This window comes from Opisthorchis viverrini, assembly GCF_000715545.1.
Source record: "Opisthorchis viverrini unplaced genomic scaffold opera_v5_576, whole genome shotgun sequence".
In the NCBI taxonomy this organism is placed as follows: Eukaryota; Metazoa; Platyhelminthes; class Trematoda; order Opisthorchiida; family Opisthorchiidae; genus Opisthorchis; species Opisthorchis viverrini.
The window spans coordinates 42,624-66,224 of record NW_008752241.1 but is presented as its reverse complement, the minus strand read 5'-3'; the positions used below and the strand labels follow the sequence as shown (position 1 = coordinate 66,224).

The 23,601-nt window shown below is 45.2% G+C and overlaps 2 protein-coding genes across 2 annotated transcripts in view; one reads left to right on the top strand and one right to left on the bottom strand.

Moving 5' to 3' along the window:
* Positions 1-23,601, bottom strand: part of T265_15534 (hypothetical protein) — a gene marked incomplete at both ends in the record, with an annotated part of 56,041 nt that overhangs the window by 11,415 nt on the left and 21,025 nt on the right. Inside the window, 7 exons of the mRNA XM_009178528.1 lie at positions 8,108-8,757; positions 8,933-9,483; positions 12,211-12,289; positions 14,038-14,110; positions 15,365-15,408; positions 17,809-17,879; positions 19,121-19,356. Coding sequence (XP_009176792.1) covers positions 8,108-8,757; positions 8,933-9,483; positions 12,211-12,289; positions 14,038-14,110; positions 15,365-15,408; positions 17,809-17,879; positions 19,121-19,356 — 1,704 coding nt within the window. The remainder of the gene's footprint in view (positions 1-8,107; positions 8,758-8,932; positions 9,484-12,210; positions 12,290-14,037; positions 14,111-15,364; positions 15,409-17,808; positions 17,880-19,120; positions 19,357-23,601) is intronic.
* T265_11775 (hypothetical protein) overlaps positions 1-23,601 on the top strand; it is a gene marked incomplete at both ends in the record, with an annotated part of 51,483 nt that overhangs the window by 26,304 nt on the left and 1,578 nt on the right. The window contains 2 exons of the mRNA XM_009178530.1: positions 8,140-8,373; positions 21,682-21,762. Coding sequence (XP_009176794.1) covers positions 8,140-8,373; positions 21,682-21,762 — 315 coding nt within the window. The remainder of the gene's footprint in view (positions 1-8,139; positions 8,374-21,681; positions 21,763-23,601) is intronic.

Below are 23,601 nucleotides of genomic sequence, written 5' to 3'. Positions count from 1 at the left end.
GAGCATCCCTGACGGACACCGCTTTGTGTACGGAAGCTTTTGGAGAGCTCTTCGTACACTCTCACACGTCCGGAAGTCTGAGAATACAAAGAACGTATGATGTTTACAAACTTCCGGGGCATTCCTTGGTGGGCAAGCGTCTCAAGAAGAACAGATTGATCAACCGAGTCGAATGCGCCTCGGAAATCCAGGAATACTAGAATCGTGGGTCGCTTATACGTATGGCGTTGTTCTAGCACCTGATGCAGTGTGAAGATTTGGTCAACACAACCCCTACCAGGCTGGAATCCCCCTTGCTGCTCTCGAGTATCTCTCTCAAGGCGACGAAGCACAATTGACGCCAACAGTCTCGTTACAACCGGAGTCAGGCTGATCACCCTGTGGTTACCACACTCACTACGCGCGCCTTTTTTGAAAATGGGCACTATCACCGATTCTCCCCAGTTGTCTGGGATAGACTCCTTTTCCCAAATACAAGCAAACAGATCGGACAAGCGCTGACTGACGACTTCACCCCGTCTTTGAACAGTGCGGGTGGAAGGTCATCCGGACCGGGAGCTCGGTGGCGCTTGAGAGAACACATGCAGTCGTAAACCTCTGAGGCCGTAGGTGGTTCCACGTTCACCATTCAGGGTTCTACTGCACCTGTGAGCTCTAGATGAGTGCCGGCTGGTGGCCACGACAGTTGTTGTTCGAAGTATTCAGCCCACCGGTCGAGGCGTTCTTCTTTGTTCGAGATGGTCGTTCCATTCGGATGTTTGATGGTTTCGCTCACAGGTGGTTCCCGGGGACCGGTCGCACGGATTAACTGAAATAATCTCCGGGTATTACCGGCTTTCTGGGCCTCTTCCATTTCTTTGGCTTTCTGTGTCCACCATAGTTCACGGTCGGATCGCAGACTCACTTTCACTTGATGTCTGATGGCTCTTCGCACCGGGTTATGTTCGGACACGGCTGGGATATTTCTTCGAGATTTAAGTAGTGCCACCGTTCGGTCCGATATCCAGTGCTTAAGTGCGCCTAGTCGGGTCGTGCCACAGGCAAAATTTCCCAGCACTGTGCCAAGAGGTGGCAATCTCGTCCAAGAATGAGTTCACATCTGATGGTGGAGCGTTTGGAAGAGACTCTAGAAGACGACTCTTGACACCCGGATCTGCCAGTCTTTCAGTTGCCATGCGATTTGTCCGCACCTTACGCGGCCCCGGGAAACGTAGGGAGAGACCCTCTCCATGGAGGAACTTGATCCTTTACTCAAATCAGCTGTCGCCCAACTTCCGTGAAAGCAGATTTATAGTACAACGAACAATTACAACATCACACTTTCACACACACTTATTTAACTTGATAGGTAAAACGGTATCTCGCAAAAAAACAGTACATAATAGGACTAAGAAAAATCGTGACATTGTGTGCGAATCCCTGTCTAAAGGTAACGAAACGTTTTGAACATCAGTGTTCTCTCGGTTGTGTGAAAGTAAGATATACTTCATGAAGTGTTTGTTTTGGTCTACGGAAATAGAGTGACTTTTGGAAATCATAACTGGAAACTGCACGGTATAGACGTGAAGAAAACACAGATGACGGGAACCGTGCATTCACCAACCTTCTTACGGGGCAGATACAATGTCACCTGAGATTTATTGGGACTAAAGCTAACATTGGACTAATCGTATCACAAAACACTCAGTGAACCAGTAAATTTCGCAATAAGATGCGTGCTGCGGGGAGGCGTTACTGATGTGAATATCTAGTGAGGGCAATACCGAGCATCCCAATACCATCCACAATTCGCGAGGTCATGTGGTCGGTTGAGGAAACGCCCGTACGTGACGCAGAGTAATAATGACGTGCTACTGAGCAAGACGTAGCGGTTTAATTGGCACAACCTTTTAAAAAGTTTCTAAAACTCCACTTCATTTCAGAAAAACGGTATATTGCAGTCAATGTGGTGTCAAGAAGAGAAAAAAGAAACACACTCGCTTAAGTTGCTCCACAACCGGATAGGCATCACAAAAACCGCCGACTGAACCGATATTCAAGACACTGAAGTATGCTCTCCCCGTGCGGTACTATGTAAACGACTGGAAAAACTGTTCGACAGCTGGTCATCGGTTCCGGGTAACAAGATAGGGGTTGTCTCTGAATTGTTGCAAGAAATTTGAGAGCTACAGGTAGATGTTCTTTGGTTTCTCTCGTGAATAGCCCTTTGCTATGACAGATACTGATCGGATTGGGTCGGAACAATGTGCTTCCACCATGCTTCTCACACACAGGACGAACATATACACATGTATGCCTAGCACGCCAAACATAGGAATAAACTGAATGTGACAAACATATAGTTCAAACAACACCTCTGTACTGAGTGGTCAATAAACGAGTTATTCAGACAGCGGACGGTAGGGTAGAAGGTGTTTGGATAAGTGTCGTTAGTATGCAGAAAATAGAGGCCAAGTGCAGCTGATGTGAAGTTAGTGACAATCCACGAGGTGAAGTGTCAAAGTACCATGAAAATGAGTACAAAACGTATGAGTTGAATGAAGCACGCAAATCTGATTGGTATAATTGGTGAAGTGGTTCAATTGATATCGATTGCTGCCGATGTATCGAAGCACTTAGTTAGCTGAGAGTATGTGGGGGGGGGAGGCTGGGAATGAGACAAACATATAGTTCAAACAACACCTCTGTACTGAGTGGTCAATAAACGAGTTATTCAGACAGCGGACGGTAGGGTAGAAGGTGTTTGGATAAGTGTCGTTAGTATGCAGAAAATAGAGGCCAAGTGCAGCTGATGTGAAGTTAGTGACAATCCACGAGGTGAAGTGTCAAAGTACCATGAAAATGAGTACAAAACGTATGAGTTGAATGAAGCACGCAAATCTGATTGGTATAATTGGTGAAGTGGTTCAATTGATATCGATTGCTGCCGATGTATCGAAGCACTTAGTTAGCTGAGAGTATGTGGGGGGGGGGAGGCTAGGTGATGAGCATATATGACATCGCCACGTGCAGCATGAAAAAAGTTCAGTGACTCACCACAGCGTGACGATGTGGTTTAGCTGCTTCACTTAAAAGCACCTGACCAGAAGGTGACATGCTATCAGCGGTCTGGTTAACACCAAAAGGTTTAACCAGAGTGACCAGTACGTGCCAAGTTAGAATAAGACGTGGAGGCGAGCTTAATGTCATCAGCACCAACGCATTACCAGATAAGGAGCTGAAGTGGATAAGCAGGACAATGTTCAGATCTATATGAAATACTGCCTGAGTTACCTGAGCGAAATGCATGTCAGTGTTGTGTTTAATGAGATGAGGAATCATCCATTGAGTTAAATAAAATTTGGCGCAATCCAAGGTAAAACTGCTGGGTAACAAAGGATATGGCGGAAGTTGAAAATCCGCCAATGCCAAAATACGGGAAGAAGCAATCCAATTGTATTCCACAGGAGTATTTGTGTCCATTTAAGTCAATGTACTATTCGTCTATTCCAAATAACCAATGACTTAGTTCATATAGACGGGTAATAAACAGCAAAGCTTGATATGCTACCCTCATATGGCGATAGGCATGAGGTCCATGAGACCTATGGGCAGTTTACTATTGGTTTCGGCCTTCTCGGGGCTTATCAAGTAGATCTGGTTCACGGATTTCCAAAGATCGTATTTCAAACTTCAGTACCGAATCGCACGTGGGTCGCGATAAACACGAAAAACTCGACTGAATCCCTCGTCTATGGTAACCTTAAAATGAATCTGCCGCACAAAGGCCGTTTCATTTTTCATTTGGAACAATATTCGAGACAACAAAGTATTTTCCTGGCACAAGTCACAGCCCATTCATTCAACACATCCGCAAACGAGAGATTCAGTTGAATTTTATTCGCGTCTCACATCAACACCGGGTTCATTTGCAACTGAGCTTTCATAGTTATCCTGGTGTTTACACTAGTAGAGTCACGGTTAAAGAGCTCGAAAATCTCATAGAGGCGGATGCAGGTGAATGTGACAGCTTAGATTAAACTCAGTCGAAAGCAGTTTCTGGTGGAGCCGTGAGGAACAACAGATGCCTCAAGGAGCACATCGCAAATCAAGCGAAGTACTCGTATTGACAATAAGTCGATCAGTTTATCAGCTATAAACTGTGTACCATAGACACAATGGCCCCAGCTGCTAGTTTCGAGCAGCGGGAAGTGGGAGTGTGGGATATACAGGTGAAAGGGAGAAGGCCCTCACTGCGGAGTTATTTATTAGGAAATGCCAGCTGACCGGTTACAGACCATTGAACAGGGAAGCAAAACTCTAATCTGCATCTTAGTTACAAAAACTGGACACAGATCTTCTCCCGAACGAGTCTTATTGAACTTTCCTGGAGATTCATCGACTCCACTCATTCGTCGGTCAAATCCAAGCGAATGTTACAAAGTGGCTCCACGAATTCCGCAATAGACCTCCCTTTTTCAACAGACGCAAAGCGAAATTCTACGAACAACACATATTACTCGCGTGCCTCCCCATCAGTAGTATCACCGTTACACAGGTAGGTCTTGGAGGCAACGGCATATTTGGTTAGCTACGCATTGAAGGCGATAGCTTCGGTGCATGAGCGCCACTGACTGCGCGATTGGGCCGTTTCCGCGAGCGTCATCAACCATTGATGAGTTGAGTCCCGGGGGTCCCCATCCAAGGAGGCAGCAGTTGTCCACTCAACTAAGTTTACTAGACTGGGTGGAAAGAGTTCTGTGAGGTAGACAGTCTGCTGGCATGCGGAGTACATGTTCTAATCAGCACAGCCTACGAGGCGTGAGTACTTCATCTATCGGAGAGTTCCCGCTTCCTAAGACCATTTGATACGCTTATCGCGTATACCTAATGAGTTTTGCCTGTGTATATAATGGGATAAAATTGAACCAATCTGCTTTCAAAGCGTGCCTCCGTTGTTTTACACTGGGAAATTGAAACTGCTTGTAACTGAGCAATATGAGAAAACACGTGTGCGCCCAATTTTTTCTGGCAACATCTTCCATTTCCATTTAGGGAAAATAATCATGAGGAAGTCAGTTGACTACCCTGACTTTTATTTTGGTTTCTAGCTAACCGGAAACCTATCGGCGTGGAGATAACACATTTACGCCAAGAAATTGAGTTGTTGTTTTTTCAAAAAAGGCTTCTATCATCAACTGCCCGACTCATCTCGGATGTTGCCAGTTCAGCAACAGTTGAGGTCTTGCGTATCCTACGAGGGACGTGACAGATCACGTCAACAAGAAACCCAGGATAACCATATTACTGGCAATTGGACAGAATGCACGAAAAGTTCGCTCAGTCTTTGTCGGGGGAGGAAGAATAATGTAGTAAACCACGTATGAATATGAGGAGCTATTATTTCGTTACCAAAACCACGGTGAGAGATAGGGCTTGAAACCAGAAGTAGGGCACTCCGAAGACCGATCAAATAATATGCAAGTATCTGAGTGCATTGGCGCCAAGTTAGGTGATTCTTGAGTGTGCAGGACCGTTCCGTAAGTGGACACTTACACTGCGTATCTCGCCTCTTGTCCAATTTGAATCGATGGATTAACTCATTCGATCTTTGGCTCGGTTTAAATAAGGATGGCTATGTGGACTTGTGGTAATCACCCTCTATTGGTTGACATTGATGGGCGATGAGTTGATTTACAGGAACCTGTGAGTGCCGACGAACAGTCGTGAGGAGTTTGCGGCTCCGACAATCGAGAGGCGGCGGGTTACAAGAGCCAGAAAATCCGAACTGACTAAGACCGTTGTCAGGACAGCAGTTCTGTCTACCCGGCTAATCGGGTCTAAACTAGACAGGGGTATTGTTTCAAAAGAGTAGGGCTTCAAACGTGTGGAAAGATAGATTGGCTCGGATGCGATAAAGCCGAGCTAATAATTTCGCACAAGACAGAAGGACCACAATTTTGCGAACAGAATGAACCAACAGGTGGGGAATGTGCCTACTTGATAAGTCTCAATAAGGGTAAAATCGGTCGTGAGCTGTTGAACAGTTTTCAGCAACCTTATGGATAGTGTGCTCCGTCAAGTTTACAACACCAGCAGTCTGTGCGGAGATCAACCTAATGGAGCTCAGTGAGCTCTAATAATCCTCTGATAACCTATTAGTTTAACACATACCTCATTAAGTAGTGGGTGCATGTTCACCGAAGTGCATATAAATAGACAGAAAAGAAACAATTTTGTTCAACACCGCACGTACAACGGGTGTGTGGGTACGTCTGTGTGCAACTAGACACAAGTAAAACTGATTAGCAGAGCGATGTGCGAGCATAGCGGTGAAGAAATCAAATCATGTGACTGTAACCAGCTTCATCAACGATGTTGCCAGCTTCTATACGATAATACTACCGCACTGGACAAAGGCAAAACAAGTAACGGTTAAACGCAGGTAAAGGTAGAGGGGTGGTGATTGTTGAAAGACAGAGCTGTTACAGTGGCCACCAGTGTAGTAAGCCAAACGATGATGTCATAAATATCATAGATACACTTACGGGGTGAAACTCGGCCCATCTATCATTTATATAAAAAAGTGAGTCTAATTTTGTATTTCAACCAATCGGTTGTTAAGAATGCCACAATGTATCAGTTGTGAAAATCTTCGGAACTCATAGACTGAAAACATACCTCTTAAAGCAGGAAGCTTAGTCGAAAGAAACAGTCGTTGACCAAACGAACTTGAGTCGTTTTGGAATGTGAAAACTACTGATAGCAAAACGCAGTGGCAGAGCGGTAGGAAAGATTTTTGTCGTCAATCCCTCCTTTCTCCTATAAAAACCCTTTTGATTGTTCTTTTTAAGCCTATTTCAGTGTTAAATCCCCATTTAGAAGAGAATGTAAATCACAGAGTGGAACAAAGTTAATTGCAAGGTTCCCCTTATACATTTTGCCGTTATCCGTGGGACGGTAACTTGGGGCTCTGCTTCTCTGAAAAGAACACCCGCTAGAGAAGCTATATTTAGTTGCTCTCGCTTGATCATTCGTTAGACAGCAATGGCCTCCCCAGGAAACAGAACAATGGATCGCTCCCCACAAATGATTTCTCAGGAGTGTCAAAGTATGTGAATACCACTACAGGGTGCGTTGGAGCGCAGTAGCCTTAGGTAACATGCCTCAGCAAATATCCACTTCAGAACATGATGAGGCTCACAAGACGGTTCACAAGATCCATCAGCGTTTTTGTTAACCTTGTCTTTCCAGAAAGCGCAATGTCACAGAACAAATTCCAGGGGTTCCCTAAGTGAACTCGAAGAACCACAGTCTGCTTCCACACAGGTTTCCATAGTATCAGGACCTACCGTTACCAGATCTCACTGTTGGAGGAGCATATCAAAACCAAACGTGATCTGAGTTTTCAGTTCGACAATTTAGATTGGTGGGGGGGGGGTGAGATGGCTCAAGTGGTTAGAGCGCGAATTTACTGAACTGAAGGTCCGTGGTTCGAACTCCACCTCCGCCTCTCGACTTCCCCTGTCTAGATTTGGGCAACCTGGCAGTATCTCAGCCCTCGTGCTCCCTTTGGGTGGCATGGCAGCTAGGCACCGAAGGAGTGCTAAAGCTGAACAATTAATTATTAATTAATTAAATTTACTGACCAATTTGCTCATTTTCGTTCTTCGAATTGTGATAAATCGGCTCCCTGAAGAGGAGTTCGTGCGTGTTTTGCTCAAGTGAAAAATCAAACTAGAGTCGAATGTTCCGGTCACAGGAATCACTCGTCTGCACAGGACTTGTTATCAGGTTGCTGTTTTCGGATGGCAAACATCTGTTAGCGATCGGATACCAGCTGCATATAGCGCGTTCGTTTTGAAAGGGTTCATCCACCTAACGGAACAGGGCTTAATGAACGAGAATACTGCTATGTACTGAGTACTGTGGCACCTGAAAGACGATTAGGTTTCCAAAGCAAAAATTGTTAAGTAATTGTCACCGATGACTGCAGATTAGCTTAGCGAGAGCTAGGGACGATCCAGGGGGAGTTTTGGACCACTTGTCGTACAATGAGTGCGAAATCGCGAATAGTGCAAAGTAGGTCCAGCGAAGTAAAAAATAATTCAAAATGATGCACACTTACTGGGAGAAATTGTAGGTTTTCCTTGTTTTCAGAAACGATATCAACCACCTGGTCGAAAGCTGATATGGATTTGGCAAAGCTGTCTGTTACTGATGGTTTCGGATCATTCATGGAATCCACACTCTCCCAGACATCTTCGTCACCTGACTGTGCGAAACTAGTACAGGTCGACGGAACTGGGTTATCCGCGGGAAAAATTTTCGCACCCAGTGCACTGTCATGGGCACTAACTGGAAATACGGATGGAGCCGTTTCTGTTTCCTCAAGTATGTGTGCGGATGCACGGGCGATAGGACTGGCATTCGTTCCAACGTCTGTTTGAGTTGGTGTTCTTGTTGACGCCGAGAGACCAGAAACACCACCAAGACGATCATAGAGAGACCGAGCAACCTGAGAAACCATTCCCGAAATGCCGCCGAAAGATAGACGACTGGATACGTTTAGCTTCGGCGTCGTACTACAGCTGGGATCCACCGGAGCAGACTCGGTGAGGTGCGACCTATGCAGTTTCGTAGTGTCATGAGGAACGTGCATGGAAGATGGTGTATTTGACTGGGACGATGACTGTGGAGCTAAAGACTGAGCAAAGGTCTGACTTAACTTGCGTATCACCTCGAATCTACTCGAAGGGGTATTCGCCGATTTTGTATCTAAGGTACGATAAAAACAAAGGTCGTTACAGGAATGTGACGAGAGGACTGATACAATGATACGCCGAAACAGATCAAAGTTCGACTCTAGTAAGTCAAGTAGTTCAATTCATGTCATCCGGCATAATCAATATATAATTTGCATAAGCACCTAGCGAAGGACAACAAACCGTACGTGGTGTGCGTCCAGCGTTGTCATGTGGGGTAGCGGTGTGTGGAGATGCTGAATTAGTCATCGTGTGTAGTGCATCATCACTGGGTTGATCAGCGCGCCGTACTGATGGGTCATGAACATTAACACGTCCTAGCAGCACAGCCAGTGCGTCCATGTCAGCCGCATCAGATGGTGTCGGAACCGAGTTAGGCGAGATGGAAGGTTCGGTGTTTTCATCGATATTTGTCAGGCATTCAGTGCCATGACGGAGAAGATGGCCTTTCACTGATGACGCCGATGATTCGACTACCTCCCTAGCTGGAGGAGATACGTGCCACTCAGGTGAGCGATCGGAACCGCCTAGAGCCTGGTCCAATATGCTGTGATGCATCCAAGGTGAAAAAGTAATTGAAGCAGTCACTCCTGAGGCAAGAGGAGGAACTTGGGAGCTAGGTGAAGGAGTGTCGGATAATATTTCCACGTTGTCCACGTTAGTCGGTTGAAGGGACGGCTGTTCGTCTGGCGTCGGAGAAATTCGATCATCCATCGTCATCGTAATCCATGTATTGAGGCTGCGGAGAAAATGACTGTTGTGGATCACTGGGTACGATTCATTGGAAAGGATCGAGCGAATTCGTTCAAACAGAACGTAGAAGCGGGTTAACGGACGATTAGAAGTTGTCGTAATTAGGTAAAACTACTCTCTAGCGCACGCTTATTGAGCGCTGAAGTGCTTGTACGCACAATTTAACTAGAACATTTATGTTGAAATAAGGCTCGCATGTGGAAGAGCGTGGACGTTAGAACTTATTCATTCCATAGATTCACAATGCAGAAAATGCCCCACTACAGTATGGAAACTCGCATGATTTCCAGTTACAGAGGGTGTGGGTTAAATGGCTCCTAATAAGGGCACAAATGCATTAAGAGAGAAAGTGAGAGCAGGAAAGTCACGGGTTCAAACCTTCTTAGGATTTTATGAGATGCATGCTGATGATGATTCCAAGTAAGGATGTAACAATTGTGCTCGGTTTTTCCCCACAGGTTGACTTTACTTAAAGGTTAAAACGACAAGTAAAATCTGGGTAAAAACCAACAACATAAACACCACTGACACCGGTTAACCACCACGTCTTCCAGTCTTGCCAAAGGCAGAAGGGGTCATATGGGTATCAGCTTGGAAGGCAGATCTTATCAACAGAACCAAGATAATCACTAGTGCTGACGGAAAAGCCTACGGCCTCTAGCCAGTCTTGCTGCGTTATGGGTCACGCGTGCGTGTTGCGAGGATATATCATATCTTTTCACCAAAGTACCGTAACCAATATTAATTGGCATTAAAGTGAAGAAACTGCTGACTGATATTTGAAGGAGGAAGACGGTGGACTGCTTGACAACACAAACATCAAAGATGGTGTGGAAGCTAATTCTTAAACAAGCACCGTTCGGTTGTCTTCACGCAAACTGTCTTCTGTCACAAGTAAGGACACAGAAAACTCCAAACACATGGGTATCACCGTTCCATACTAAACAATTTACTCTATTCTTTGGTCACATAAGGGCTCATGTAGATTCTCCTCCTCCCATAGCATTCGTCGTTATTTTTCGTTGCTCCCATTATGTCGCTTCAACTGGATTCATTTTGCACGTGATTCAGTACACCATGTTGACAAGAAGGCCATGCCGCAGCATATTATTGACAGTTTGCTTAGACTCCATCTGAATTCATCATACCGCTCCTGTGCAGCGTCGGATAACGTTGATAACCGATCGCTGACAAGTGGATGACTCGGTTGGGTCAGGGAAATGGGAAACGGCCGAAAAGACCCTCCAAATGCTTTGACTGCACGGTCGTAATGTTGAAAGCAACAAGCTCATCAAATGAAATTTAGCGTGTAAAAAGACTTGAGTTCTTCATTTACGGTGGTTCTTTCAGGGCAGATCCCTACTAACAGGGGCCAGTCCTTCAGACAGGCCACAGCAGGGTTCCCTGTCGTTCGCATCTTGATGTGAAGTCCCCATTGCTGGGAGAGGGGTGGCACAGTTTTCCAGAAGAACCAAAGGCAAGTTGTTGTGGAAACGCGTGCCAAAGCGTATATTTATATGGGCAACAGGCGCCTACGATTGCCTGGATGTGGAATATCCAAAAACCATATGCCATCACTCTGGAAGCAGCAAGGTTCAAGTCCTCATAAACCAAAGACCGATTGAGTGAATTCGCTCAACATTAGCTTAAGTTTAACCTTCATCGACACTAGACTTCTCACGCACATATCCAACACAGCCCTCAGTCTTCGTCACAGCCGATACCTGTTAGTTCGTCACTCATTGCAAGACTATGAAAACTACGATGTTTGAAAGCAGTATAACTATCCAAGACGCTGTGTTCGTCACAGCCGATACCTGTTAGTTCGTCACTCATTGCAAGACTATGAAAACTACGATGTTTGAAAGCAGTATAACTATCCACAGACGCTGTGTAATAGTACGGTAATCGGTTCAATCCTCAGGTATTCTGAAGGCTTCTGCCTTAATCACGTCCTTCATTGGTTTTCCATTGAGGTAACACATGAGTTATCCACTCACCACAATCAATAATGCACTTTATTCGTCGAAACGGTGGAAGCTGTTGCAGCATCGTTAAGTTCACCCGCACCCTTAGAGATTAGTCCTTTGTGAAGGCTATTACGAAAGACTCGATTTCACATTCGACGAGCATCGCCGCTTTCTCCCTAACAGTAACTACCATAATCTTCCTCCTACCAATAATAGGATACAAATTGAACCAATGAGGACAGGGGGAAGATGCTGCTGTTTGGAGACCAAGCATACGTGAGAGCGGAATGTTGCAGCACACAGTACTTCTGCACTGAATCGAAATTCACCAACAATCGATCAAAAAACGGACAGCGGCGGTATCTGAGAAGCCTCTATACTGGAGGAAATGAGACTCGTCCTGGGCCATCATACGTTGACTTCTGAGGTGCTTAACAGTGTACTGCAGTTACGATTGGCTGAAGGATGTTCCAATTAACCGGATTAATGGTTCTTTGTGTAGGGGACGGTATGATCAGCCTTTGATATTTCCAAGGGGAGCTAATTCCAGAGAAGGTTAGAGTGAATTGGCCGGTTCACTCCTCCTCCCAGTCCAAACTGACAAAGGCGTTTCAGATAAGGATTGCAAGCAGTTGTTTGTGAAAGATCTCGATGCTCATGCTACCTGCATCACAATGAACGCTTTAAAAACTAGGACTTAGGTCTACCAAAAGGATGAGGAACAGTTGTTCGCTAAGACTTACGGAACAACTCCATTCGACAGCTCACAGTCACACACGTGTTCAGGAACTGTTGAAAAGAAAACGAAAACGAAAATCTCAGCTGGTAATGTCTTCGAATGAGTGAAAACAAGGGCATGTACCTCAGAACAAACGTGACCGCTCAGCCACTGAACATCCAAACAAAATATCAATTTGGTCACCTGCTAGAGGTCCACGGACAATCTCTTGCTCTATAATTAGCAAGCTCGACCAAAAGTTCAGCACACTATCTAGTCTGAGAGCATACTTTAACTCGCCTATTTCAGACATCATGAAAAACATCTATTTCGAACAACGAGCTTCGGTATAACAACGCATTAGTCAGAAACGGGAGTTATTTGCCATCTTTGCAGAGACAGAGAAGCCTTCGATATCCGTGAGAGGGAGCGTGAGATGACAATCTCTAAATGTGTCATTGGTCTACAAAGTATTGGAGAATAAAATCGCACTTCACATCAGTGGCCATGGGCCGATGAGTTATTCGGACAAATGCTAGGGGAAATGTGGAGATTCCACCGCTAGGGGAACTTATATTTCTCAACCCAACCCCACAAAGCTGAGTGGGACAAAGTAAAAAGTTGAAAAGCACCGTGACAAATTTTTAATCGCAAGCCGGTCTAAGGCCTCAACACAGGGGCCGGGTAAAACATGGTGAAACCATATAGTAAACTCTCATACACCGGCCACTTTGACATGGCAACCACTTTCAGCGGGCCCCGTCAAGCCACTCTTGAGACTAACATAGAGCGGGCTCCAGCTGTTCTGGAACCGAAGTAATGGCAACTGAATCCATATATATATATATATATATAATCACTTACACTGTCTCTCCTCTTTCATAAAGAGGGGATATTTTGTTGACACACATCCGAGTTTGTGGAATTTAGACAACCGTACAAAAAGTTCCTTCCGCTAGATAGGCCGTTTTCGACCGGTTCTGTCAGCGGTCACAGTGTACCAACGCAATAAGTATATCTCCCAGAGGTGCATACAAACATGGACAAATCGAATTCCAGTTTGTGAGGTGTCAGACATGCCGGTACATAAAACACTAACTGCCAAAGACTGCTAGTAGAAATCTTAAAAGTACCTTATTCATAACACTAAGTTTTCGCCAACATCATCCGTTCCCCGAGAAAGACTGGTAAAGTAAAATAATGTTGTCTAAAAAATTAATGTCCCATGAATTCTTCGTCGATGTCCTCGATAGAGAACAGCCTTCCTCTTTTAGCCAGTAGGCGGGCTTCGTTAATAATCAACCCAGTTTTTGGTCTCAGGTTATACCTTTTTAAGCGATTAAAAGATTTGTCGGAGGTTCAAATCGATGTTTTCATTTCTCGAAACACAGACCTGCAGTGGATTGTTCGTAGGTAGAATGATGTCTTATCCAGAAGTGCTGATAGATGTAGTAGTCCTTCAGACTATAAGTTTTTTTCAAGGTTAACCCATCTGCCTCCGAGCTAGCTTTGTGCTAAGAATCAATAGTTTTGGGCGTAAAAGTCCTCGTTTTGTGGATTACGCAATGATTTGAATATCAAGTGGATAAGGGTTGTAGTTCAGGAGTTTTTATGCTGACAAGCCATTGTCCAAGGATAATGAGTTGACAATGGATAAAATGGGTCACGAGTGAAACTCAAAGTGACGCAGTGTGAAAAGTTGAGGAGCTCATAACACACACTGAGGCCACTCGAACATTTAAAATAACTGATTCTACGTATAACGAGAAACATCCCAGATGAACAACAAGAACCTTCTACCAGAAAAACACGTTTTCGAAGAAAATCAGGCGCCTCTATGAAGAAAACCAACCTTTGGATCTTTCTAACAGGGGGTCGAAATTGAGCAGCAAAGAATCTTCCATATGGATGGCGGCAGAAGGTGCCTGGAGAATGAACAGTATAGTGCAAAAAATAGAGCAACTGCTTACGGTGCGGATCAAAACAGAATGTAATTTCTAGGACTATCTTCCACGTTATTCCCAAGACCACAAGAAGAACACAATTCCCTATCTGTTAGTGGCTACTTACCATGGTAGACTACCATACCGTAACAGGTTAAGGTAACTCCTAACGTATCTTAGCATCATTTCTAAGATGTCTGGAGTGGAAACAAAAGGAAAAGTGATACGATTCTTTAAATAATTCGGGATCAAATTAAAGATGATCCTGAGGGTTTATAACCTCCATGCATACACAACCTCACGTGTTCGTTGCATATTTTCGGGTCTCAATCTGTCCAAACGGTTGGCAGTTGTACATCCAATGGATGAAAGCGATAATCACACATACGGCTACTACACTGGTCTGTTTGCCTATCTGTAGGCGACGCCCGCTCCTTGATTGATGAAACCAGATAAGGGGTACAGACTTGGTAGGCCATCGAAAGCCGTCTAGATGGTCTAGATGTGTCTCGGGTGGCGACACGGACAGTGAGTCAGGGAGTGGGACAGCATTAGTAGTGCTGGTCGGTCACCTAGTTTACCGTGGAAGTCCACCCAGCGATAAATGAAGGGCGGACACAGCAGTCGCACACAGTCCCCCACTCAACTAGCTAATAGACGAACTACCTTTGATCGATTTAAATTCGTTCATTTTGCATGTGCTACTTGTTCTGTCCCAACAGCAGCATGAGCGTAATACAAAGGATTTCAAACAAACCCAACTCCCCAACAGTGGGTTGTTCGACAGTCCAGTGGCGCAAAATACCATCTGAAGCATCCTGGTTCTCAGCTTCCGAACAGTCCGATTGGACAGATGACAAACAAAATGCCAAGAAATACAATCAGTAGACACTAGTTGACGTATATATGGCAGCGAATCCAATCGCTAAACTGGTAGGTCGGCCAACCGATGCCTTGCCGTGCGGAAACTTAATGTGGGAACTCCAGACTGTGTTGAAAAGTGCAGGAAATGCTCGAGAGGCTGGAAGGGAGGGCGAGAAATCTTAGCTGTAATACAAACCTGTGTCAGACGTATCTGTAGAGCACAACTCGCACAAGATACAGTCGCACTGTATAGCGATCCTCCCTATATTGCGGGTTAAAAAAACCCTTTCCTATTACACCTTTGAAAAAGTTAGAGCACATACTAATTGTTGGTATGCAAGCACGACAAGCCGCGAAACATATTAAACTTACATGCGGTGCATCCTCCAAACGGTCCAAGATAGCATCAAGTGAACCTGAGTGAGAGGAGGAGGGTAAAGGAACTACACTGAAGACACTGTAACGGATATAATGGTCCTTCGAAATTTTTATAACACTGACTTGTGTTAATAATGAATATAAATGGGCTAGAGAAATTGGCTCCACTCCTTGTCCATTGTTCTGTCAAGAGCACCAATAACAAATAGAGAAAAATTATAGACAAAAAGAAATCAACTAACCATGGCCACAAACTCAACAAACAGTGCTCGTTTGCTTTGGGGGTATTGAGGGACCTCAGAAAGTTTCGCATGGGCAGCCTTTCACCAATGAGCCAAACAACTGGCCACAGTCTTTAACAAAACACATTTCAGAAAATGACATTCGAACAGGAGCACCCTAGACAACCAAGTCCAGCCAGTTTCTTTCCAAAACCAGCTGTCGTCAAGCGATGAGCGACCTCGACTACAGTCTAAACGCCCGACTTTGCCACAAGAGATCAAAACCAGTGAAACTGAGTCATGTGAACGTCAATGGTCGTTTGGATGACCGGAGCTGGGTAAGGGGTCAGTATTTCGCCAAATGAAGCAACGCTACATGGTCGCACGCACTTACCCCGCGTTTCGAGAGCTAATTGTATCATCCAATATGGGGTTTACGATAGCAAACTGATGAAATCACTCCTGTCTATATGGAACCATACTCACCCCATTAATCCGGTACAAGCCGAACGGGTCCTAAATAAACAGGACGCAAAGGTTTTTACTTGTCAAGCGGATTTCGTCTCCCAGATCAACTCATTATGCTCCTTATCAGTGGCGCGTTTTTATCTGATCTGCTGGTCGCCTGGGGTTTTGACAGGACACTTACAGATGGAACTTAGAGTCTTCGCACTCTTTTGCGCCCAAATTGATGAAAACCGTACTGAAGGTGGATTTCCACTGAGAGATTAGTTTGCTCCTTGCAGCTTACTGAAATCGTATCCTCCAAGGATGTTAGGAGAAGGTCTGTGGCGAAGAAAACTACCATAATTATTCGACTTCCTCTCATCACACGCAACAAGGGAAAAAAAGAACAACCGGCATCATGAATAGTAGGAAAATTGACAGTGACGAAGTGAGTAAATCAGACCGGGTTATTGCATGCAAGACAAGTGTTTTCTGAGCACAAACTTATCGGTCGTGGTTGGTCAGCATCACCAGAAAACACAGGTCGGGCATTGGGAAATGATTTTTTGTACCATTTTCTATTCAGCGATGTATTACTTCACTCGCACGAGTTATTGTCTAACCAGGGGTTCTACTTATCAGATGATATGACGTCGTTAGAAATAGAAACTAGATATCTACGGCGAATCTCTTCAGGGCTCACTGAGGGAATCGGTCAAACCTATAAGCGCATTATGGTAAGACTTCCCAGCAAAATTTATGGGATACTTCGACGGAATTCCAACGACAAACCGAGGATTTTTAATTGCCTTGATAAAAATTTAAAGATGACTCGATGTCAAACTAAAAGCTGTTGACAGGTGGGAGGTTGAACCTTCCTTGAGAAAACTCAATTTCATACCGAGATATCTTTGGACATCAAAATATTGTAAGGCTGTTATCAGAACATCAAGAGAAGCTTACGCGGAGAACGATTTCATCGCTCGCCCTCCAGAAAGTTTACTTTCAAGGATGTGTTTAGCTGTTGGGATAATAGTCGGTCAGAGATACGAGTTTGACCTTCGCTTCGATTGGCGGAAAGTGTGTCCCTTGCCCGGCGCCTGTGCAACACGAGCGTCCAGGTGAACGATGACACGGGCTAATTGTGCACATTTCAGGCACCCTGCTCGAGGTGGTGAAAAGTGCATTCCCTAGCCAGCCCCGGTGACCTATTCAGTCGCTGGCGTTCAGTATATCAGCCATTCGTACACTAATCGGTACGAAAGGGAAACACAATCGAGGCTAGGGTTTGTCAATTGAATGTTTATCGCATGGGACATGTCAGAGTTCATTTTGGCACACAACTAAGATCTAGGACTATTTTCCCTCATAGCAACACTACACATGAGATCACTATTGGCTGACACGAGATCTGTCTTCCTGTGATAAACTCCCTAGAGAGAAGTTCAGCTTGTTGATATATGCATTTATTCACTTGACGGATCGATGAAAGATTACGAAATATTAACCCGAGCGGGATTTTTTAATGTTACCGAAATGCAACAGCCACGACAACCGATGAAACAAGATATCTCGAAAGATGACTGTACTAGCAATAAACAATTGTCAATAGAGGATTAAGTGTAAACAATTGCGTCTCGTCGGCCACCATGAAAGCCAGCTGGGTTAAACAAGTTAACAAGCCCACAAACTGGGTGAAGAACTATCACACTCCTGACAAATAACAGAGAGCAAAGAAAAGACCTGCCGCGAAACAGCAGCACAACTCACTGCGATTTGGAGGGGCGACGGTCACAACCCTTTCATCAATTTCTCTCACTAATTGGTGATCCTCGTAAGATCTGAGTGTGGGGAAAGGCGAAATATTTTGTGCACTGACGTGGCTGGACAGTACCGGTAGATTGTGACTACATTAAATTGCACTGAAGAAAGCTTTGTTTCGGAAGGCCATAAAAACAAACACAACGCATGTTCAGTCTCTAGCACAGTGCAGCTGGTTGCTTCGAAGGCACATACAGGCCTTCTAGGTCAAAATCCATAGACATTCAAGTTCCGATTGTGGACCAGGAGTGGTCTTTTACGCATGAGTCATTACTGTACTACTACCTAATGCATATCCAGGACATGCATGCCCAACGGGTGAACTAAGCCACCACCTTGAACGAACGTTGATGAAACGTGGTCGCGAGATGACAAACGATCCCCCAACAACTGGCGCTGATTAGTACCATCATTACCGATAACAAAAAACCACCAGTAAATGCAGGTGAACAATAATGAGGGTAGGATATTCCAGCTAAAAGGAAAAAGAATAGTGGGAATCGATGCAAAAAGCCTTGTCCTTAGACAACACAACCAAGCGCAAGGTACTTACAACTTTGAATAGCATGAAAATAAACGTTTGGGTGTCACGTCGAAGTACAACGTGGACAGTAGGATCAATCAAGCAAGTTCCACATCACGTAATGGAGACCCAGTGCATGGTAACGCATAGAATTCAGTTCAGAATCGACATCAGGTTCGCCACCAACGTCGGCTACGTGCCACGTACCGTGGGGATTCCAACGATAGGAAGCCTTAGCCAAAGAGGTGTAGTATCCAGGCAGACTGCAGGCTTCTTCATTTTGCGTTGCTAAGCCAAGGTCTATGCCTCACGAGGGTTCACAAAAGAAAACAGCGCTTTTTTGGGTAGCTGGACATGTACAGACCCAAACATCAAAACCCTACACTAGCGTTCTTGACAAAGACCTCTGGCTAAAAACTTGGTCTCAAGAGCATGCAATAATTGACGTGAGAATACCAGAATAACCCAACTTTTGAAGAATGAGTTATCGTACCTAGGGGACAGAAGACTATATCCATCAGATCCCCACCTGCCGACTAGCCTGGTGTAATAACTCTGCGAGCATCTCTGGGGACATCTTCCGGTAAAGCTGTCTGTCAAACTGTCGTATCATGAGAAAGCTGTCTCTGCGACAGACTGATCTTGGGAACAATGTATACACAAGAACTCTGTAGATGGTGTTCCTGAAAAATGCTATTATGTAACAACGCAATAGTTTATATACAGCTCAAAGCTTACCGGGCTTGATGAATGTGATTCCTGTCAGAGTCATTAAGGGTAGCCAGTTCTGACGTTGGAGTAGACTGTTCAAGTGAAGCTCGAGAAACACAGCGAGAACAGTGACGTCCAGCGGTTTCTGATGGACAGACAACGGACGATCCAGATACTGAAGTGTTAGGATTGTGATTATTGTGGAGGGAAGACATATTGGAGTGGCTATAACAGAAAGGACAAGATGACAAGATAGAACATAACTGCATAAAACAGGAAGAGCTTGGAATCCAAATATTGGAGAACGCATGACATTTTAGCCAATATGTACACTGGTGTGTTGCATGTGGACACAGCAAACTGGGGTTTTGAACGATGATTGAAGAATCTCCGTCACAATATTCTCGCCCCTTAAAGTTGTAGCTCACGGAATGCAACGTAGCGAGCACACGTTAGGGTCCAATGCCAGTCAAATTCCAGAAGAGTAAAACAAATAAGTACAACTTCCTATCCAAAGTTGCACCTCTATATCGATAACAAATTTCTCAATTCAATGGCTCTTTAATCCACCACAGGACTACACAGTGGAATCGGATGTGACATTAGTGGTTCAAACAGATGTGAGCAGAAAAAGATGGACTGCCACATGCACGTGGGTCGAAGCACCCTTTTGACTTTTTCATGGGTTCAATGAATGGTGCAGTGAAAGACGGTTCACGGAACTAACCAACAGGTATTTTTTTGAGGTTAAACTAATTAATTGATCTCCATCCTGTTCCTTTCTATTCTATTGACTCGTCGATGTAGAATGCTACATTGTGCAGTAGACTATGTGTGTTCGCAAATTAGTTTACACCATATAATCAAAGCGAGGTCTACTCTGAATGCCGCTGGGAGTTTCTGTGGTCCTATGGCCATATGGCATCTCTGGGCTGAAAGCAACTGAGAATTCACAGGATGGGTCGAATGAAGGATAGGCGTACGGTTGGGATGCTGCTTCTTGCTCTGTATGGAGTTTCCAACATTATCTTCCGTGGCTTCACCAACAGCTAACCTCAGTGTATGGGATGAAATGGCCGCTCTGTTGCACTAGCTTCCTCAATTTCCAGTCTCCTGCATCCAACCGGATTCCCCTATGTTCACATGTGAGCTGACATCCAACAGACCTTCCGGCAGGACTGAACTTAGCATCCGAATGGATACGACTTGCACCGGGAAGCGGCAGTGATTGTTATGAAATACAACGCTTATTTGACAGGTACTCAGAAACCCCATCTGCCGCATTTCCTGCATGTGAATGGCGGCGTGAATTTCGTTCCAATTACAACTGAGGTCTTCCCAAAAGCCTATAAGAAACCCGCTTCACTCCAAGAAAACTCAGTGTATTGGTGCGAAACCAGGGATTTTTATCAGATTACAAGCGCCATTATACATCATCCATTGCTTGCTTCATTGGATATTCAAATGTACTATCGCGTTAGTGGCTCTGCGATAATTGAGGTTGATTGATATTTGTTTAAGTCGTCTATCGTTTTAAACTGCAGTATTGATTAAAGCACGTGATTGTTCCGAGTGAGTAATCTAAGCCAGAGTTCGTCTGCTGGTTGATTGGCTGGAGGGCGACCCCCCAAATCGGTATCGCTGTTGGCCGATAATGCAGCCAGCCTTACAGAGGTTCGTGCTGCCTGTTGCACATCATTCTGCTTATGAAGTGCTATACTTAGGAAAACTGCAATTTGTTCTCAGTTCGCAGTCACACCATAGTCCTTCCTGAGATGGGCTGCTTTGCTTTCGGAGTGGCCTTCTTTCGCGTGGACATGCAGTGACTTGAGCACGATCCAAAAGTCGCAATAAAAACTCGCCGCTGTAGGCAGTAGGGTCGTAATGCGGTGGAACATTTCTTTGTAGGGCTGCATCCAACCGCCGCAGTCAGCACGCTACGTTGTCCCAATTTCATCAGATCGGGCTCCTTTCCCTAATTTTAAATGACTTTTATATATACCCCACTATTTCCACTGCTGACTGCCTTACTGCCTAGCTCCAGTATGGTGCTCAGTGGTCAAGGCGCGAATTTATTGAACGGAAGGTCACTCGTTCGAAACCAACCCCAGCACGTCGACTGCTCCCGTCTAAGCTTGGGCAACCTGACAGTACCTCAGCTCTCGCAATCCCTTCGGGTGGCAGGGCAGCTAGACACCGAAAATATGCTGAAGCTGAAAGACGTCAGTACTCGAAGGCTCACTTCTAGCCGTACTGTTGGAACTCTTCGCTGGTAAACAGTGGTCTGTTAAACGTGAATAATTCAAGTATGACGTCTTAAACTAGGAACGCGTGCGAGCGACCGCAAGTGACGTAAGGAATATTGAATTTCTCAAAGTAACCAGTGACCAACCACCACCATAAACAATTGCTGATTGGGATGACCACTTGTAAAGGAGAGTATTAGATCTTCAGCTTGGTGCTACATAGGCTATAGTTCGTTTGCCATTGACGGTCAGTTAATCATTGTTCTCACCCACGGCATTCTGCTATTGATACGAGCGGGTGACACGCAAGGCCTTTAGTATGCACTTCCTCGACTTTTTCAGGATCACCAAGCGATCTGCCTTCTGTCGCGCTTTTCAGATCACAAACCATGCAACGAAGTGCAGTGGCTCCACCCGCTCCAGGTTCGTGCACTGAAGGAGAATAAGAGAACCGTTTTCAAGTGTCTCTGCGTATGATGCAACCAGCTACATAGGTGCAGGTATAGCTCTCAGCTACCAGACTGAGACTTCCTTACACAAGTGCATCAATGTGAAAAACACCCATTCGTTTGTTGACTTCCATTAGAATCCACACCAGTCGAAAATATAGCCATCCCATTTTTGCTTCTGCACACGCGCCAACCAGCTGTAGCCTGATTCAGCGAACGCTACTAGTTATCGGGATCTATCCCCTCTCCTGGGGGCGAGATGGCTCAAGTGATTAAAGCGCGAATTTACTGACCGGAGGGTCCGTGGTTCGAACCCGATCTCTGCCTCTCAACTCCCCCTGTCTAGGCTTCGGCAAAGTGGCAGCATCCAAGCCCTCATGCTTCCTTCGGATGGCACGGCAGCTAGGCACCGAAAGGGTATGGCTGAACGATTATCCCCTCTCCTACTCAGAACGGGGAATTAAGATACCCTGATCTCAATTTATCACGGGCGTGACTTGGTGGTCTGCCCGCACAAGCCTCAAGAGATAATTGTAGTAAAAAGCCTTTTGCAGCTTTGTACCGACCACTAATTATTCCGCAATAGTACTGAATTCAGAATCAGCATACACCGTCGCACTACCTACCACCTCTATACTGATGGACAACTGAGGCCGGATCCGGACCACTCAGGTTGATCCAGTGCGTGCACGGTGCAGTTTTCTGATACGTTTCCATTGGAAGATCTAAGCAATAAACTGCCTGTATTTTGTCGCTGAAAAACCCACAAGCAATTCTTATCAAACTAGCCTATACGAAGCTTTAAAAGCCGCATCCTCGGGATATACCGGCCACTTTTCAAAAGAAAGGGAACTAGGGTGGAGTGCTTCAAAGGGTGAATCAGATAAGGAACTTCAGAATAGTCGCCGTCGATCCTCGATACTACAGACGTGATACCTTCTAAACCATCGAGCATAACTCACTCAGAAGAGCTGTAAAAGTCAGCTTGAGAAACCTGGTGGAACCAATGGGTCTTGAAGCTGGGAGAAGCTAATTCAACTGTGAATGTCGAAATTTTTTACCTGGTACAAAAAACCGGGCTGAAAAATCTGATGGAAGTGAGCTCATCAAGAATATTATTTGGAATTTAGTACATCAGAACCGCTGGACTGGATGATTTGAACAATTAAGTTGATCGTACGCCCCTGCACCCAGGTCTTTATTCGGCTTGTTCAACTTGGGCAGTGTCCTGTGATTAAGACCCTTAGGCGCTATCGGGCCGCAAGTCCAGATGAGCTGGGCTGGTGTCATCCAAAGACGGTGGTTAATCTTAGTTTCACCTCGACCAGGACGTCTGAACTAAGCGAGGAACGAAGTCCATTCCAGGTCGCTAGTTCATTCTACTTTTGTTCGAAAAGGTACCCACAGCGACTGCTCTCACCGTAGGGTACAAGTTTCACTCCAGATGTAATATTGCTACTAAATTCAACGATTCTAAGACGCTTGACCTCATCATGAAAAACTGATAGCCGACAGCACCAGATTGGACTCTGACCAGGAAGTTGCGAGTGCTGTAGCATCTTCCCATTACGTCAATCACCCGGACAGCACCACACATACCGTCGGTATTCTTTGAATTCAAGGGACCCTTCGACTATATGGATGGGCGGGCTCCCCTACGAGGAATACTCTCACGTTTGTGAATATCCTCTGTGCCACTAAGGCCTATACTTTGGGCGCGTTACAGTGACCTGTCCACAGGTTTTTCCACATCCGTCTGCTAGTGGTAAACTGTTTAGCCATGTGGTTGACGCCCTCAAAGTGCAAAAACTGC